This window comes from Pangasianodon hypophthalmus, chromosome 12 (assembly GCF_027358585.1).
Source record: "Pangasianodon hypophthalmus isolate fPanHyp1 chromosome 12, fPanHyp1.pri, whole genome shotgun sequence".
Classification (NCBI taxonomy): Eukaryota; Metazoa; Chordata; class Actinopteri; order Siluriformes; family Pangasiidae; genus Pangasianodon; species Pangasianodon hypophthalmus.
In genome coordinates, this window is record NC_069721.1 from 14,165,133 (window position 1) to 14,184,131 (window position 18,999).

Here is an 18,999-nt window from a genome sequence, read left to right on the forward strand (position 1 = left end):
GTGATACATTTACAGAAGTTTCCACTTTTTTTTAAATTAACACAACTGACACATTTTTCCTCTTAATTAATAATCACAATGTCAGAGTATTTATAAAATGATAGATACATAAACTAATATGTGAATCAAATACCACATGAGTTAACTGTTGTATTCAAAGTGAATTTATTATTGATTGATCTTTGCTGTTGTAGTGAGCACAAATTAAACAATAAATCAATATCTGACCATATATTTTGATTTCACATAAACAAGGTATACCCAACATAAAAAATAACTTCCTTTTTGTTTTGTTTTCCATACTTTTCTTACAAAAATTATAAATATTTTGTTGTACTCTCATTTTTAATACAAAACAAATGTTGCAAATAAACTTTTGTATGAAAATGAAATGTTACAAGCATGGTGACAACTTCAAACTTTCAACATGAAGGTGTTGGGATTAACTGAAGGCCACATAAGTACCGTAAAACAAACAATGTTCAAATTGTTTTCACATACACTCTCCTAAGGCAAAGAAGCCCCTCAAACAAATAGGTCTTCAGGCTGAACCTCCTTCACCCACACAAGCTCAGATCACAGACATCACATCACAACTTATTTTGTTCATCATATTTGGTTGAACTGCTGGGAAAGATATACAGTATAGTGTTGTTGATTAAGGAAATCATATTTTAGGCACAAGCAATACCAACATGCAGACACAAAAACATACATACACATGAATGTATCAAGCCATTTACTGCTGTTTATGCTGCATTGGTCTCACTCCTGTTGTTGGAGTAAACAAGTTATTAACTTGTTACAAGCAGTCAGAAAAAAGCCACAGTCAGAAATTTCAGAACTACTAATTGGTGGCAAAGAAATCCCTAAATGCTGCATGAGGGATCCAGTTTGCCACCTAAAATTCCTAAAAAGTGCTCTGAATGCAATATTAAAAATGTTTTCAAAAGAACCACATTTCTAAGAAGATCTAAGCAGTTTTGTCTGTATTTCTAGAAATACTACAAAAGTCTCTCTAAAAATATTTTGGCTCACAGCAGTTGTATAATGTAGAAATCTATGTACTTAACATGTAATATATTTGATGACTGAAGATAATTCTAATTCTTTGAACTAATATCATATTATATAAAGTAGCTTTAAAATTTGTGATTGTGGCTTTAAAATATGTTCTCATGATAAAATTAACTTGGTGGACACATGGGTAACTCGTCACTCTCTGTCAAATCACCAAATGGGTGGGCAAAGCTTTAAGTCTCTTCCACATTAGATGATGTTGGTACTTCAAATCACTTACCAAATACCAAATAGTGACTAGCAACAAGCTGCAGAAAACACTGTTGTCTAAAAGACACTGTGTTTGTGTGTGCAAATGTTAGTTGCTACAACCAAAGAATGAAAACCACAGAGAGAACATAGCCTGACCAGCAGGGAACACCAGCCACAAGGGAAATGAAAATTTTGGGGACAGTATCTCTCTGGGCTCATGGAAATGCAACCTACAGTTACACACGAGCAGGTTTTCTATCCAGGACTAGAAGCAGCATAAAGGGGGGAAAAAAAACATCATTTAAAAAAAAATGAATAAAGCATAAAAGAATGTAACATTGTACCCTCAATCTGAGGACTTAGTTTCCCCTGCAGAAAAAGAAAAAAAAAAAAAAAAAAAAAACACTCAAAGTGAGCTTGTCTCTGTGGACAGGAGGTCACATACCTGTAAGGTACAAAACTAAATGCTAAATAAAAGAAAACGAGCATAGTCGTTGCTCTTACAACAGTATTCAATTCCTCACCTGGACTGCATAGTTTAGGATTTCAACCAGTTCAGTCATTCAGCTAATTTTCAAGCTCTTCTATAAGTAAATCAGAAATTTAAAAGAATAATGAAAACACAAATGTGCAGTGCAAGGAGGTTGCGGGACTGGGATTAAATACTACCACTTTAAAACAACTAAGAGTGCCTATATTTAGATGCCTTATTTGGTCAAAAACTACTGCAACAATCTTATCAAAAGATAAAGGACAGCTAAAAGCCATAAGCAGTAAGTCTTACGAAGTGATGATTTTCCAGACACACAAGACCCGCCTACACCTAAACTAAAAGGACACAGAAAACCTCCACAAATAGTATAACTTGGTACAAGAGTATTCTTGATCTGATCAAAGCATCTCTATGAGTAGGTATGTTCCAGAGCTACAGATAGACAGTAACACACACACGTCATACACATGAATAATGTGTAACCAGCATTTTTCAAACATCAGACCTTACTGCTTTGTGTGGGTGCACTTCCAAAAAGGCTCTCATGTAAACGTTTCCAGAACAGTAGGCACAGTCATTTTTTTTTCTCTACACTGCTTATCATGTACTAAAGGGACACTGTGTGCACAAACATTTGTTTTGCTGAAGTGCATCCTTCAGTCTCACATGTTGCAGGATTCAACTCACAATTGTGACAGTATCTAACACAATAAAACAAACAAAAAAAAAATGCTAACAGTCTAATATACTATTCACCGCAGCTTCAAGCACAGAGTCGGTGTCAGATAGTTGGACGTGCCCATGATCAAATGACGGGAGCTGTTCAGAGGGATAGAAATGGCCAGAACTGTGCTGAGAGTGGCTGGGAGATGTGGAGTAGTGGGCAGGGTGAAAGTGTTGATGGTGCTGGCTGCTGCTGCTGCTACTGATGATGTTGGATTTCTTGTTCTTCATATCGAGGCTGCTCTTACTGAAGGTCTCTTCATGTCCACCACCCCCTGGATCCTCAAAAGCTGAATAGGCTTCTGTCCTATAAGCAGGCTTTATATGGCATTCTGTCCTCTCTCTGTATCCTTGTATGTGTGGTGTATCTTGGCTAGGGGAAGTCTCCATCAAAGTGGGGATCTCCTCATGACCAACTGAATCCATGGCCCCTGAGTCTGAAGTCAACTTTTTAGGTCCACAGCAGAATTCCTCCAGAAAGCCATCTGCAACACAGAGGACAGATCAGTATGATACAGTCATAATAAATGTCTAAAATAGCTAACGTATATTTAAACAGTTAATGCATATTTTTACCTGGGTCTACAAGTACCATTCGTTTGTCTTGAGTCAAGTTGTTCCGTTCCTCTTGGTTGAATGTCCTATCAATCATCACTATTTCTGATGAAGGGCTGGACCGCTGTGAGAGTAAAATAGAGTAAAATTGTATTCTATTCTAAAATACAGATCTGAGGAATGTTTATAGGTTATGTTCCTAATCATAGGCAGAAGAGGTCCCTGAAGTACAAACTCCTTGAAATAAAACACTTCTGGAACAGGACTGGTGATTGCTTTGGGGTTTTTTTTTTTCTCTTCAAAAAAAAGGTACTTTGAAGTAAACCTACCTCAGCCTCCACCATGAGCAAACGCCTGTATTTGTTTACCATGGACTGTGTTCTCGTTAACACTTGTGTAGCAACTGCTTCAAATTCTTCATCCACTGCAAAGACAAACAGCACAAAAAGCTTGCATTATAAACCTCCCATAGATACACTTTCAATGTGGATTAACAGTGTAGAAGATCATACCTTTGGCAAAATCCTCCTCACAGGGTGGCTCCCCTTGGAACACATGATAGGGCAGCAATCTGTCAATGACATCATTTAGTGAAGTGAAAGGTGTACGTTCTGGAGACATGACCCTGGTATGATCCCTCCTTAGCTGCTCAAGAACCCTGTAAAAATGTATAGATTAAATAATAATGTTTTTGGATATCAATACAATAGTAGATATCAATATAACAAAGGTAGGAAAATGGCAATTGAGTAGTCTATTGGGTCACTCACATTCCTCCTCTGCTGAGTTGCTGATTTTCAGGTCTCTTTGAAGTAGTTAGGAGAAGGGATTCCTGGTTAGCAGGAGTTTTCACACCTGAGAATTTAAACATTAGAATTTCACAATGTTTAAACTTGACAATTAGCAGAAAAAGAAAACAAAATGGATATGTAATATATTAGTCATACCTTTAGTACCAAGAAGATTAACCAGCTGTGTCTGAGCTTTCTGTTTTGGTAATGTGGAGTCCTTTTAAATCAGAAAAATGTCTTGTTTAGAGTTACTAATAATAAATTTGATACAGAAAGAAGAGAAAATGTTAGTGGGAAAAGCATGAAATTACTAACAAATGTCTTACCTGGTTGAGAGGTACCTGCTGCTTCTCAAACTGTAGCTCTTGGACTGCAGTGTGTGAAGAATTTGTGTTGTTTTGTGCCACAGGCACCAGAAGACGCTGTCCTGGGCTAACAGATATCTGCAGATGAGTCTGGCCTGTGGAGTTTACCATGGTGAGACGGTTTGGTGCCTGCAAAGACTGTACAGCGGTTGGAGTGGGTGATGGGTTGGTGGTCCAGACTTTGGCTGTGACACCAGGCCTCTGAGCAACCTGCATTACCCCTGTAGGAGAGGCTTGCCCAATCTGACCTGCACTAACCACACCTTGATTCACTATCATCTGCCCACCAGTTGCAAAATTTTGCCCAGCAATAATCTGCACAGCTGTATTCTGATTAGTCAAGATAGAGTACGTAGTAGTGCTAGTTAAGGATGGGTCACTCACTTGAGTGTTGGTTTGAAGCACCTGGCCATTCACCGCCTGGAGCCCATGGACAGTGCTGCCAGTGGGTAGCAAAAATTGCCCCTGGGGAAGACTGGCCTGGACCTGTGGTTGTCCTTGCTGTCCAAAGGGAGAATGGACTACAATGCTGGTGGCCTGACTCACTACTTTTACCTGCTGGGTAGTCTGTGGCGATCCATTGGCTGTGTACGCAATAGTATTGGCTGGGTTTGCAATAGTAGTGGTGTTGGGTTGGATCCCTAGGTTGCTTATATTGTACACAGTTTGTCCACCTGTCTGGAGGGCCTTAGGCTGAATAGGTCTGACCAAAGACTGTGGTACAGGGCCTCTCTGAATGATAATATTCTGCAGCTGTATTGGCCCTTTATTAAAGGGAACAGATACCTGCCCGGGTGTAGAAGGAACGAAAGCTGCACCCTGCCCAGCACTGCCCATCACTGCATTTCCACCAGGCCTCAAGAGGATCTGAGGCCGCTCCAGGCTCTTGATAGTCATCATGGAGGGAGTACTTCCATTAAGAGAGCTCACTAACTGAATGTGTCCTGCTGGTCCATTTGGCAATGGCAGCTGGGGAACTTGCTGAATAAAAGCCTGAGGTTGTGCCCCAGCTAGGGGCATTGGAGCCACCAGTCCAGTTCCTGAAACACCTCCAGAGACCAGCTGCTGGGGGAAAGTTGCAGTGGCAGAACACAGAGCTGGCTGAGAGTCCAGCAACGCCTCTTCGGCCAATGTCTGTTCAGTGATATCTGCCTCCAATAAAGACTTCTGGAGAATATCAAAAGGTTGGTCCTCACTACCAAGATCAACCCCGCCACTCGGGGAGACACCACCCTCAAGCTCATCTTCAATGAATTGAAGGCTGCTTGAGAGTCCAGATTCACCAGCCTCACCAAACTCTTCCAGATGATTGTGGCCATCTTTAAGTCCTTCGTCTGAGCCACCCTAAGCAGGAGAAAATAAATTAATAGAATTTTAGCATCCTAAACTGTATTTAACTGAACTTACTGATAATCTAGATTCTAACATAAAACAGCCTTACTGTGTCATTTGTGAAAAACGAGCTTGCAGATTCATAAGCTGCGTTTGCCAGGTCATCCTCTTCTATCTGTTCAAAGGTCACAAAATGAATGCCAAAAAATCCAGGGCGACCACCACAATGCACATATTTTCCTGTATATAACTGAAGTCCTGAAGGGTTTTATTAGCTAATGAATGGTGAATGGTGTGTTAGATCAAGGAAAATGCAAAAACAGGATGTTGTAGAGCATTACAAAAAACACATACTCACTACCACTGAAAAAATACTGACAAGCTTACCGATTTGCTATTGGAGCCATGAAGATAGTCATTTAGAGCTTGTACATCTCTGTTTAAAAAAAAGAAAAAGAAAATGCATAACATGGTCTGTGGCTAGAGGATATGATCACAGCAAAAAGCTGTTCTTAAAATCATGTATCATTAAATCTGACATGCATTATTTAATCTTTCTGTGCAATAGGAAAAATTCCTTTTTTTTTTTCAAACCCATTAATTTACTCTTCTTTTTTTTTTTTTTTTTTTTTTAAATTAACAGCAGCATTAATTCAAAGTTTTCCCTGATTTAAAAAAAATATATGGAACAAATTTATATTCATCAAGTTTAGTAATTAGTAATTATTTGCTTTTTATATTGTAACAGTGGCATAGCTTTTCATGTTTCAAATTTTTGTCCAGATAGTACATCATAAAGGTGAGTAATAATCTTCAATAATCCAGCTCACCCAATAAAATCCAGAAGACGGCGATCGTCTTCATCATCCATGACACCTAATGTTAAGGGAAAACACACTTCTGAGCTTCTTCCCCTGAAATATGGGGATATCTTGCCCCCTTTTTATTTATAGGGAGGAAAGATAGCCCTTTTACAGTACTTTTTAAAATTGTGCAACAACATAAAATGAAATCCAGTTCATTTCTTTAACAAATTGACAGATTAAGCATTATCGGCATTACATCCAAATATGTTTTTATTGTACTCTTAATTTACATTTTTTGAAAATACACATCTGCACTAGTAACACCTGAATTTAGGGGCTAGGCATGATGAGTACAAAGAAAGCATGGGGAATAATCACAGTGTTTTACCAGGAATTAACAATGTGAGAGGTGAAATGTAGTGTGAGGAGTTTCTGGTATGTTTATCAAACTCAATCATAATAAGCACAAACTTAACGGTGTACTGAACCATTGCTTTGTAAGAAGACTGTGGGTCAACACTGGGATTTTGCTGGCAGTGCAGTAACATGTGAAAGGCTTGCTACTGTAGTGTTTGTGTGGGACTGTGCACGTTCGTCCTCGATATCTTCCTACAGCACAAAGCAGCACCTCGTGCTGAGTGTAAAATGGCGGCCGCCACCTGAAACTGCGCCACTCTGCAGAAACCGCAGACAAAATGTACGGACACCACCATGTTAGATCGCTCACAAAACAAACACTGTTGGAGTAGCAGGAGAAACTTACTGGCATACGACAGTGTGGCTAAAAAAACCAAACCTGAAATGATATAAAGGACTAAAGCACAGACATGTGGGGGATGGGCAGGACATGGTGATCAGCTATTTAACGAGTCTGACGTACCTTCAGGAAGCTGCGATGATGAGGGTTATTTTTAATTTTTAAATAAAATTATAATGATAATCTGTCGCTGAAACACAACCTCACACACACTCATCAACTGAAAAACGACTGTTTGAGGCAGAAACCGGTTTAAAGTCCTCTACCAGTGTAAAACTGGATCACTTATTTATTTTAGAGGCAGTTGTTGATAAATTGTTCAATTCGTCTTCACTTTCACATCAACACAATAAAATGCGTATTTGTTCATGTTCGTTTGTTAATTTTGTTTAGGGGTTTTCTGTATATTTAAGGTCGGAGATGTGTATCCGGCTGGCTTGGCCACTTTGTGTTTTGTGTAATGGCTGCTTCACGTCGTTGTTGCACTAAAATAACATTCACTGTGAATGTAGTCCAAGACCCAGTCAGGCTCCTACATATTTATAGCTCAATATATAAATATATATATATATATATAAACAGTACTTATTTGGTTAGACCCAGTAACGTTAATACTTTTTTTAGACAAACAAAGGGAGGAGAAATGTCTCTTTTCCTTCCTCTCTCTTTGAAGAAGAAAAAAAAAAAAAACATAGGCAGCTAGCAAAGCTTTAGCTCTTCGATTGTTGCAGTCAGGGGGGCGGAAAGGAGACGCAGCAAAAACATCAACCCTCAATATACATCCTAATTTAAACTCTGGCAGAGAGGGGGACTGTTCACTCTATCTACAGTCGAGTCGGATCTCAAACTGAAAGCTCTGTCGTTTTAGTCATTTTTTAGCTTAGCCATTAGGCTCGGAATAGTCTCGAATGGACACAAAAGCAGCTCTGAGAAAGGGAAAAACGACCAAAAAGAGGCTTTGGTTTTGTCCAGAAACAGAGCAGAGGACAGAGGAGAGCTCAGAGGTCCTGCGCTGTGTTCCTGCTCAGGTGGATTCCCAGAGCAAAGACACGGCCACCATTGGACTAGCGACCGCTCTCAGGTTTGATCTGATCGGCATCATTTCGGATGCTTGGCTAAACAAACCCAATCTATGTTGTCGTTTTCGTCTGCGATTGGAAAGCAGATAAACCTAAGAAATCTTAGCAGTTTTTCCCCCAGATCTAATGGCCTGCTCAGGAGTGAACGCTAGCCTGCTACGTTAGGTTTCCCTCCTGTCCACAAACGGGTCCAATTCGACGACAAAACATAACGAAGTAAGCCGTGTCGAACAATAAATATTTATTTCCATTTGCATAACATAAAGACGACTTTGAAAAAGAGGCAAACCCTTACTCCTGTCTCACTCCTCTTGAAACCCAATATCTCCATTTGGCAACTTTTAATTTGCTCCCCCTCCTCTCCACCTCCTCCTCCTTCTTCTTCTTCTCCCTCTCCCACTCATATATTTTCCCCTCACTGTCCTTGCTGTCTCAGATAGATTTTTCTCTCCGCGCTCACTCTTCCCTCCCCGAAGGAAGGGGTGGAAGGAGGCCGTGTGTGTTTTTTCCTTGAAATTTTTATCACAAAATTATAATACACTCAAAGGGAAACTCACCGTCATGAAAAAGCAGTGCCGTGTCACCGGGGTTTCCTCGCCATCTCTGCACGGGCCGCTGAGGCAGCGTTGCTCCAGCAGAAGGCGCATCTGCAGCCCTGAGGGAAACACCACCACCAACCGTAGCCCCAAAACACCACACTCACTCACAAACACTGTGCCACACACCACTTTAACCTTAACACTTCACATAAACACATACAGGCTAACATGCCTGACCTTTCAGGTCACTCTGACGCCCTACCATCAGGTCAGAGTTTAGTTTATCGTTTATCCTCAGTTGGCTTATTAGCTGAATTTCAGCGATAGGGGGCGGAGTCTCGACTGGGACCACACCCAAAATAGCCAATCATTATGTGCTATTGTAATTATTACATTGCCTCGTATGCCTCAGATTAATGGGGCTTGGAAAGTGACAAAAAATATACTATATTGAATTTATCAACAGTTTCACTGAAGGGTATTTATTTATTTATTAAATAATATACTGATGGATTAATTTTTTCTTATTTTTGTCTTATTTTATTTGTTGTATTAAATAAATATTGCAATAAATATAAGTAGGCAATGATGTTAACATGTTTTTTTTGCAAAATGTATTTACTGTTTCATTGTAATTAATTATAACAATAATAATAATAATAATAATAATGCAATTTCTTACCACATTGACATCAATGTTTCACGGCCACAATGACATGCATTCATTTAAAAATTAAATGTGAAATTGTTATTTTATTATTATTTTTTTCATTTTGTATTTATTTCTTATATTCTCTTAGTGTTTACAGTCTTACATGTTTACAGTCTTGTATAAATTTTTTTCAGACATTTAATAAAATTAACAGTGGCAGAGAAATAAAAATGTCTGACTTGTTTTACTGTCACAGCAACAAATCTAACATTTTTCTTTTTTACAAGTATTACTTTTTTCTCGGTGTAATTCAGTGAAGCATTGGGGTCTGTGTTTGAGGAGAGTATTTGTAGATGTTTATCCCCTTTTTCTTTTATATCATAACAATACAAAGAAGTGCACACAGAGGATAAGAAAATAATAACCAACCAGTTAGGATGGGATAAAAGTCATTTAAACATTATATAAATAAATTGTTTGTATTATGAAGTGTGATAGTTTTTATAGCCTTCTTGTAATATAAGAATTTATTGACACAAAGTAATGTTTGGATTCCAAGACACAGACAAAATTACACTGACTGTCCACTTTAATAGGAACACCTATACACCTGTTCATTTATGCAGTTATCTAATCAGCCAATCATGTGGCAGCAGCACAATGCATAAAATCATGCAGATACAGGTCAAGAGCTTCAGTTAGTGTTCACATCAAACATTAGAATGGGGAAAAATTTGATCTCTGTGACTTTAACCATGGCATGGTTTACACAGAATAGTGCAAAAAACAAAAAACATCCAGTGTGTGGGGGTTCTGCAGGCCGAAATACCTTATTGATGAGAGAACTCAGAGGAGAATGACTGGTCTGAACTGACAGGAAGTCTGTAGTAACTCAGATAAGCACTCTTTACAACCGTATTGAGCAGAAATGCATCTCGGAACACACAACTTATCAAACCTTGAGGTAGATGGGCTACAACAGCAGAAGACCACATCAGCTTCCACTCCTGTCAGCCAAAAACAAGAATCTGAGGCTATCATGGGCGCAAACTCAAATTGGACAGCTGAAGACTGGAAAAAGACCAGGTGATTTTTTTCTAATCTTCAACTGTCCAGTTTGACTGAGCCTGTGCCCATGATGATTCCTGTTCCTGGCTGACAGGAGTGGAACCCAATGTGGTCTTCTGCAGTTGTAGCCCATCCACCTCAAGGATTGATGTTTTGTGCATGGTGAGATACTTTCCTGCTCACCTCGGTTGTAAAGAGTGATTATATGAGCTACTATATAATCTTTCCTGGAAGCTCAAAAAAATTTGGCCATTTTCCTCTGACCTCTCTTATCAACAAGGCGTTTCCACACACACAACTGTCACTCACTCAGTGTTTTTAGTTTTTCGCACCATTCTGTGTAAACTCTAGAGACTGTTGTGTGTGAAAATCCCAGGAGATCAGCAGTTTCTGAAATACTCGAACCAGCCAATCTGGTACCAATAACCATGCCACGGTTAAAGTCACAGAGATCACACTTTTTCTTCATTCTGATGTTTGATGTGAACATTACCTGAAGCTCTTGACCTGTATCTGCATGATTTTATGCATCGAGCTGTTGCCACATGATTGGCTGATTGGATAAATGCATAAAAGAGCTGTGTATAGGTGTATATGTATTCCTAATAAAGTAGATGGTGAGTGTATGTTGTGAATGTAACATTTAACTTTAAAAATCTTAATTTTTTTTTATTGAACCTTATTCAAGGGATTCAAATCACATTAAAAAAACAAAACTCAAAAATAAAAAAAAAAATTTAAAAATCCTGTCAGAATTTAATTGTGTACCAAAATCATTTTACAATTACAGAATGTACAGATGTGTAGATGTCCAGATGTGTAGATGTACAGATGTGTAGATGACTCCTGGCTCCTTGGTCTCCCTGTTTTCGTGTCAGTGTATGCTATAAGACTGAATTCACCAATCAAACCGAAGCTAAGAGGCGCGGTGGGGTTTTTTGTCCAATCACCATTCAGCTTATTAGAATACGCATGAGCTCAGCTATTTACTTCCTGGTTGAGCAGGAGCATTATTTGCGATCAACATGGATGGAATTACAACGGAACTGTGTACAAGTGACGCTGTAAAAATCCCTGAAAGCGTTTTACGCCGGGATCAGGCGAGACTGGAAGAGTTAGAGCGCCGCAAAAATGCCAAAGAGAGCCAGACAGTTTCGGAGGAAAAGATCAGTTACTTCAGCGCTAGCTTTAGCGCGGAGAAGGCTGCTATAGAGGAGCTGCTATCAAGCTGCACACAGACTGACCACCAGAAAGCCACGAAGGTTTTAGAGGAGGCGACAAACAAGCTTCAGCACCTCCAAAAGTTCCTGAACGACAGCACGGTATTTCTCACACAGTACGAACTAAGACAGGCGCAAGAATCTCTGCAGAAATTGCAAGGCTCCATAGCTGAGAAAAGAGCCGAGGTGATGCCCAAAAAGAAATTCGCTTTCCGGTCGCGTGCCGCCGGTGCGAGTCAGCAGCCTGCACTCCCTCCCTCCAGCAGTGAAGGAAAACCCAGAGCAGATCCCGGGCTTTCTGTGGTGGACTCTGCGATCACTACTGAACAGTGTGGCTTCTCAAATGCCCACAATGAAGTTTTAATCAAGCAGTCAGAAGAGATCCAGAACAGGGACGTCCTGTTGTCTCACCTGACCAACTGCAAGGTCAGACTATACGGCTCACCAAGTACCCTGCATATTAAAAATGTGAAGGGTTGCCAGATCCTCAGTGGGCCTGTGTCCAGTTCAGTTTTCGTTGATGAGTGTAAAGACTCCACGTTGGTACTGGCCTGTCAGCAGCTGCGCACCCACAACACCACATCGACCCAAATATACCTCCATGTCACTAGCCGAGCAATAATAGAGGACTGTCACGGAGTCTCTTTTGCTCCTTTTAACTGGACGTATCGTGAGCTGGATGATGATTTTCAAGTGTCTGGACTGGACCCCAAAAGAAACAATTGGTCTCAGGTGGATGATTTCAACTGGCTTGCTGCTGGAATGCCTTCGCCTAACTGGACTGTAATTCCAGAGTCTGAGAGGACATCTTGTTGGGACGCTGCAGAGCCAGAAGCATGATCTGGAACTTTTAATCCTTCTAAATTGAAATGTTTTAATTACTAATGGAGCTAACTTCTGATTGTCTTGCCCATACTAACAGATTGCTCTACTTAATGAGATGTCTTAAACCCCCTTTTAAAAATAAACATGGCCATGTTGAATGCATTATGCCTTTATTCATTATTCACCTTTAACAGTTAAGATTAGGAGTTACAGGTCCACTTAACTGAGGCTCAGGAAGACAGACACCATTCTTCACCATCATGCATTGGTTTTAGATTTTTATTCTACCAGTTATACCTCTGCCTTTATTAATAAGATTTCATACATGTTTAATAATTTATTTATAAGCCAGTTGCATATATATTGTATTATGAATGTTTTATAATGTCCTTCAGTTGATACTGTACATTAAAGGTAGGAATCAGTGTGGTACAATGTGACCTGGATTAGCTTCATACACAGATGTGTGGAACACTGATGTTTACTTTTATGACCATGAATTACAAAGTTCACTAAGGAAACCCATATAAAACCACGTGCAAACACTTATCATATTAAAGCAGCTATTATTATTATAGGTTTCACAGTGACTGAAAGTTTGAATTTAATGTTATAAGTTTAGATGTGATCTCAAAATAATTTATCCTGCGTTCAGATTTTGTTTATTAAAAATAAAATAAAATAAATAAATAAATAGGAAATTGGAGGTGTTAGGCTTTCCTTCACCCCACTGGAAAGCTGCAGAATAATTCCTGAACCAACCAGGACCAATTAATTTCAGTTATGCCTTTTGCCTGTTGAGGCAGATGCTGTGTTAATTTTTATTAGTTGCACAGGTATCCTGTCCTACCTGAAGGAAAGCCTAACACCCCAATAAAAAATAAAAAACGTACAATAACCTAGTTGCATAAGTGTGCACCACCCTATACTAATACTGTGTTGAAGCACCTTATGATTTTATTACACCACTCAGTCTTTCACCCTTATAAAAGGGTGTGCACAATTATGCAACAAGGTTGTTGTAACTTTTTTATTTTTTTCCCTATTTTTCCCTAAAATGTTTCTGATTGTTTTTTACTTATAATTATATAATATTATTTTTATATGTCGTAATTTCACATTAAGGGTAGAAAAGTTCTGACATGATTTGTCTTGTTTTTTTTCGTCACAAAAACCTGCCATTTTAACAGGGGTGTGTAAACTTTTTATATCCACTGTAAATATCCTACGATAAAACATCAGTCTGTTCCAGGCCCTACCTACAGGGATTGAGATGTTGGTGAGGGTGAAAATCATTTAATCCAAATTCCAACCTCAGCCTTTCTGAAGAGAATGCAGATAATTCATGATAGGATCAAAGCACACTCTAACATGAGAAAAACACCAAATGACTGAATGTTTGTTGGAAAAGTGGTTTTGAGAGGTAGAGGTCTGAAAAGTGTGGTATCAGTGCCATTATTTGGTGTTTTGGTTGTTCGATGACGGTGGAAAAACCATTCTAAGTGACCACATGGAATCACATATACATTAACACCTTTAACATTATTATGTGAATATAACACATTATTATGTGGCACACATAGATAAACACGTTTTATGTAAATAACAGTATTACATAAAACATTTGTGGATTGTGTAATAAATCTTGATAAAATGTGTAATATGTTTATATAGTATATATATTTTTTGAATAGGACAGAAGAACAATTACATCATCTTATGTCAATTTTATGTTGTGTCGATGTGTGCTATGGACACTAAAATTGATTATTAGCATATTGCAGGCTTATAACAGTATTCACAACTTACTACACAATATGTTATAGCTAGTGTAATGACATAGTGACATAGTAGTGCCTAGCCATGACATTCAGATAATTGTAAATAAATAAATAGATAGATAGATAGATAGATAGATAATAGAAAAAAGCACATGCATCACAACAGCTGCTTTACATTACTGTACAAAAGCCATCTTTAAACAACCCTGTACACTGATGTACGAGTTCCAGTTACTGAACTGAACTCGAAGACCTCAGAGCAGAAATAGTGTGGTCTTAAGTCCTCTTAAGTTCTGGTCCCCTGGTGACTTTTGAGCGTTGTTTGTGAGACCACATGACGAATCAAACCAATCAGATACTACAATAGCAGCTTACTGATTGGCTGATCTGCTGGCAAAGGATTTCTGTAAATGGGATAACGCTGATTAGTGGTTTAGCATGATGTAACATGACTTTGTGTTTGAACATTCATTGGTCATTCAGTTCCTTAGACTGAAGACAGGACAACAGTATTTATCAAAACTACTTCATTTTAGTTCATTTTAGTTTAGGAAGGAATCTATTTGAAAAGGAAAAGACTTTAGATCAGCTTTATGCCAGCTGAAATCTGACATGGAAATAACTGGAGTGGATTACAAATTGCTGTTTGAAGATTTATATCTAAGACAGACCAAACTTTGGTTGAGACAATAATTTGGCTCTAAATACTGTTGGTGGAGGTCATCTAACAGTGAAAAATACAGGTGAACAAAAGAGTAGACATTTTCTATCTTTATAGATACTAGCACCAAAAGATGGCTCTTTGGAAAGTGAAGTTTGACTTGAAAAAACGGGTAAAGCTGGCCCAGATGCTATGGCTCATGTATTGGGTGTCTATCATGGCTGGAGTGCTTGTCTTCAGCATGGGCCTTTTCCTCAAAATTGAACTGCGGAAGCGAAGTGAGCTTATGGACAACAAGGAAAGCCACTTTGTGCCCAACCTGCTAATTGGTGTGGGACTGTTAGCCTGCGGCATCAGTGCCTTTGGCGGCAAGATCTGCTATGACTCATTGGATTCCTCCAAGTTTATGAAGTGGAAGACAATTATAAACCCATACCTTATCTTATGTTTGCTCTTCAACGTTATCCTCTTCTTCACTGCGCTTTTGTGTTTCACCATGCGGATCCCTCTACAATTTACCCTGGCAGAAGGCCTGAAGAATGGCATGAAATACTACAAGGACACAGATGTACCTGGTCGCTGCTACATGAAGAGAACTCTGGACCTAATGCAGATGGAGTTTCGTTGTTGTGGAAACAACAACTACAAAGACTGGTTTGAGATCCAGTGGATTAGCAATCGCTACTTGGACTTCAGCTCTAAAGAGGTCAAAGAGTGAGTGTTTGTCATCAACTATTTGAGAGTGGAACACGAATAAATAGTATAGAATGACGAGACTCTTTCTATTTGTGGTAACTGAAATTCAGTTTTATTAATTATAATTGATTTGAAGTGTTGTAGATTGAATGAAATATTGGTAAGCCCAAGCATAAACGGCTGTCAAAATTTGTAATATTTCAGTCATATCCAATAATATGCTTGTTACTAAATTGTTTTCACTGTTCATTTTGCAGTATAAGTAGTGAGTTGACTAAATGCTATCAAGTGCGTGAGCCAGTTCAGACTTAGTTGTAATCTTCTTGAATCACATTTCGACGTCTTTCAGAGCTTAATGTCCTTTTCAATCACTTCGAGACTAGGCTGACTGACTGGGAATAGATCAGGCTGTCATAGAGAGACCTTAAGTCTTAATGTTGCTGAGGATTTAATCATGTTTTGATATAGTGACATTTGATATTTCATGATCAATGCCCAAGTAAATCAACAAATCTAAAAAATTCCAATTTTAATGTACTGAGATATTCAATTAAGTACATGTGCCTTTTTACTTTTGCTTATCTGTTTTTCTTCAAACAGTTTAAATTTTAAAATATCTGCATGTCAATGGTTGTAGACATATATCATGTTGAAGCAGTTCTGTGATATTAATACATCTCATATTGGTTTTCTTATCTATAGCCGAATCAGCAGCAATGTTGACGGACAATATTTGTTAGATGGAGTCCCTTTCAGCTGCTGCAATCCAAGCTCCCCAAGGCCCTGCATTCACTACCAAGTCACCAACAACTCTGCTCACTACAGTTATGACCACCATACTGAAGAACTGAACATATGGACACGTGGCTGCAGGGAAGCTCTAGTTTTCTACTATGGAGGACTGATGAACACTATTGGTGTATTGGTGCTTTTCGTCACTATTCTTGAGGTATAGTTTATAAATGTACTATGTTTTACACCTTAATGGGTGTTAAAGTAGCCCTTTAATTTACCAACACACTGTGGATAAAACCATATCAGTTATCAGGACACATACAGTATAACACTAATAACACCTATGATTTTCTTTTCTTTAATGTTGTCTAGTTTCTTGATTTTGCTTATGATTATATTTATGGTGTTTTTTTGTTTGTTTGTTTGTTTGTTTACTTTTTCCTGTCTCAGGTTGCTGTGATGGTGGGACTACAGTATGTGAACACATCTCTATCTACACTGGTCAACCCAGAAGACCCTGAGAGTGAAAGTGAGGGGTGGATCCTGGAGAAAACAGTCAAGGAAACTTTCACAGACATCATAGTCAAAATTAAGACAATGGGGAAAGGCAATCAGGTGGAAGAGGGGGTGGAAGTGCAGGCAGTTTCTACAGTGAGCTGAATATGCTATGCCTATAGAACATTGACTACTCCATTCCTACCAAAGTAGAGACTGCCTACCTGACATTATACAGCATGAAGTCAAGTCAGCTACATTTTATGTGGTTTAATATAATTAATTTGAAGATAAATCTACATACCGAGACCTACAAAAGAAATATGAGTCCAAATCCAAATGGAAATTTCTCTCCTTGGTGGGAGCTGTTTTACCTGAAACCATTTTTTTTCATGCTTTGCTTCTTTTCATGCTATATATTTTCAAGACATCATTCATTATGCTATAATCCACTACAAAGTTACACAGTGATCTTAGTTTTTCTGCTTATAGTTTGTGGACAGCTGGATGGCATTAGCTGGCTTTAAAATGTAAAACAGAGAGCATACCTGTATCATTTAATAATAGCTTTAAAACAGTTACGCACAAAACACTTATTAAAAACAAATACTATAACCCAACTAAGTTTCCAGTATATATGGTTGGTTTGTTGAGATTTGTTCTCAATGGAATAGGAACTCCTGATATGTAGATTGGAATGTGGTGCACATGGAGAGCAAATGAATTACATACATTACTTTATACTTTGTTTCTCTTTTTTTTTTTTTTTTACAAAAGAAGGCACATTGCAAATAATCCAACTCCTGTGCTGATCAGAGTAATGTGTGTAGTAATGCATGAGGAAAACATTCCATGAAAGTAGCTACACACAGCATTCTTTGCCTCTACTTTCTGTAGTGAGCAATACTGGTTTAACATGCAGAATGAACATGCCTCATTTGCTTAAAAATACAACTCAGAGAGCAACCATACATACAAATCGAGTAACACTGCAACTACGTTGATCATGGAAGTCGATCAGATATCTTTTAAATATCTTTTTAAATGAGAGTGTACCTACTGTATATCCTATTCAGCCACCACTTTGCTGATTTAACTGGTAAAACACTTCTGTGGTGCTAACACAGTGAATTAAAATATAGAAATGGTTCAAATAGGTATACATATTGACATGAGATACTTAGTTTTGACACATAGGTGCAGTAAATATCAGTTCTATTATTCTCAAAATACTCCTACAAAATGCTTTGTGTTAGAGTGTATCTTAGAAGCTGTGCAGAGATTATGCAAGCTCAAACTATTGATGCAAGAAATGGATTTAGGAAATGATCAGGACTGAGTTTCCCAAAAGCATTGCAAAGTTAAGATCATCTTAACTGGGAGAGAGAGAGTGTTCAATGTGATGCTTGCTCTACCATTTAACAATGATCTTTGTGTTGTGATGCTTTTGGGACACTCAGCCCTGAGCAAATTATAGGAATGGAAAGGGATCATCCTGCAAGCGGAGTAATATGAAACAGGTTCAGAAGGGAAAAGATAACATGAATAGTTCAGCAGGATGCTTTAGAAGTGGCAGCTAAACTTTAACCTGAGACCTCTGAACTTTCTTTGCTTCACCTGGTTTGTGTCCCCATGCTTTAAAATATGCTTTCATGCATTTCTGTGAGTAGTCACAAAAGACTCAAACATAAATGTACTCATATCTTTGTAAATAGTTTAGAGTTCTATGTTTCTTTACTTTTCTAAATGTACAAGTGAATAAATGTAAACAAATCTTAATTTAAATATGAGGTAGTGTTTATGTGTATTACATTTTGCTGTAAATAAAAAGTACTGTAGCAAACTCCGATAAGTGGATTAAGAGTGTTATGATTATATTCTTCTGGTTTTAAGACATAGACACAGTATAGTATTCTGGGAACTCTGTAGGAGGTCTGCTTAAGTGTTTGGATTAGTGTGAGAATTGTGTGATTGCTTTATTCACATGCCGTTCTGTTTGACATGTAGTAATGGGGATAGCGGTTACTGTGTTTTTATTCCCTTTTGTTATTTTTCCAAGCTGATAAGGTGAAGTGGAGGTTTTTGGGCATAACAGTCAGTAATGTATCTCAGCTCTTGAACTGACAGAAAGTGATATATAAAATTATATACAAA

General features: G+C 38.3%; 3 protein-coding genes across 5 annotated transcripts; 2 read left to right on the forward strand and 1 right to left on the reverse strand.

The window, feature by feature from the left end:
* Positions 1 to 148: 148 nt before the first annotated feature.
* On the reverse strand, positions 149 to 9,016 carry bicral (BICRA like chromatin remodeling complex associated protein). 3 transcript variants are annotated; one of them, XM_034309503.2, is made up of 12 exons: positions 8,731 to 9,016; positions 6,362 to 6,407; positions 5,919 to 5,967; positions 5,641 to 5,706; positions 4,584 to 5,543; positions 4,161 to 4,337; positions 3,991 to 4,051; positions 3,814 to 3,898; positions 3,556 to 3,701; positions 3,373 to 3,467; positions 3,065 to 3,167; positions 149 to 2,973 (listed from the first exon to the last, which is right to left on the reverse strand). In XM_034309503.2, the coding sequence occupies exons 2-12, from the start codon at positions 6,400 to 6,402 to the stop codon at positions 2,498 to 2,500; spliced, it is 2,259 nt and encodes a 752-aa protein (XP_034165394.1). In that variant the 5' UTR covers positions 6,403 to 6,407; positions 8,731 to 9,016; the 3' UTR covers positions 149 to 2,497. The 3 variants fall into 3 exon arrangements, with proteins under 3 accessions (XP_034165394.1, XP_026770934.1, XP_026770935.1); XM_026915133.3 differs by having other exon boundaries at positions 4,161 to 5,543; XM_026915134.3 differs by having other exon boundaries at positions 4,161 to 5,543; positions 8,469 to 9,016.
* A 2,376-nt stretch (positions 9,017 to 11,392) lies between these two features.
* tbcc (tubulin folding cofactor C) lies at positions 11,393 to 12,639 on the forward strand. The gene has a single exon (XM_026915426.3). The coding sequence runs from the start codon at positions 11,458 to 11,460 to the stop codon at positions 12,490 to 12,492; it is 1,035 nt and encodes a 344-aa protein (XP_026771227.2). The 5' UTR covers positions 11,393 to 11,457; the 3' UTR covers positions 12,493 to 12,639.
* A 1,954-nt stretch (positions 12,640 to 14,593) lies between these two features.
* On the forward strand, positions 14,594 to 18,781 carry prph2a (peripherin 2a (retinal degeneration, slow)). Its single transcript, XM_026915700.3, has 3 exons — positions 14,594 to 15,633; positions 16,318 to 16,564; positions 16,801 to 18,781. The coding sequence occupies exons 1-3, from the start codon at positions 15,053 to 15,055 to the stop codon at positions 17,008 to 17,010; spliced, it is 1,038 nt and encodes a 345-aa protein (XP_026771501.1). The 5' UTR covers positions 14,594 to 15,052; the 3' UTR covers positions 17,011 to 18,781.
* Positions 18,782 to 18,999: the final 218 nt, after the last annotated feature.

What these genes read in the sequence shown, in the direction of transcription:
- bicral (XM_026915133.3), bottom strand. Translation starts at nt 6,402, where the DNA reads ATGGATGATGAAGACGATCGCCGTCTTCTGGATTTTATTGG. An exon ending in TGAGGAGGATTTTGCCAAAG is followed by an intron (nt 3,468 to 3,555) that starts GTATGATCTTCT and finishes TTGTCTTTGCAG; the next exon opens with TGGATGAAGAATTTGAAGCA. An exon ending in AATGGTACTTGTAGACCCAG is followed by an intron (nt 2,974 to 3,064) that starts GTAAAAATATGC and finishes TCTGTGTTGCAG; the next exon opens with ATGGCTTTCTGGAGGAATTC.
- tbcc (XM_026915426.3), top strand. Translation starts at nt 11,458, where the DNA reads ATGGATGGAATTACAACGGAACTGTGTACAAGTGACGCTGTAAAAATC.
- prph2a (XM_026915700.3), top strand. Translation starts at nt 15,053, where the DNA reads ATGGCTCTTTGGAAAGTGAAGTTTGACTTGAAAAAACGGGTAAAGCTG. An exon ending in AGCTCTAAAGAGGTCAAAGA is followed by an intron (nt 15,634 to 16,317) that starts GTGAGTGTTTGT and finishes TCTTATCTATAG; the next exon opens with CCGAATCAGCAGCAATGTTG. An exon ending in TTTTCGTCACTATTCTTGAG is followed by an intron (nt 16,565 to 16,800) that starts GTATAGTTTATA and finishes TTCCTGTCTCAG; the next exon opens with GTTGCTGTGATGGTGGGACT.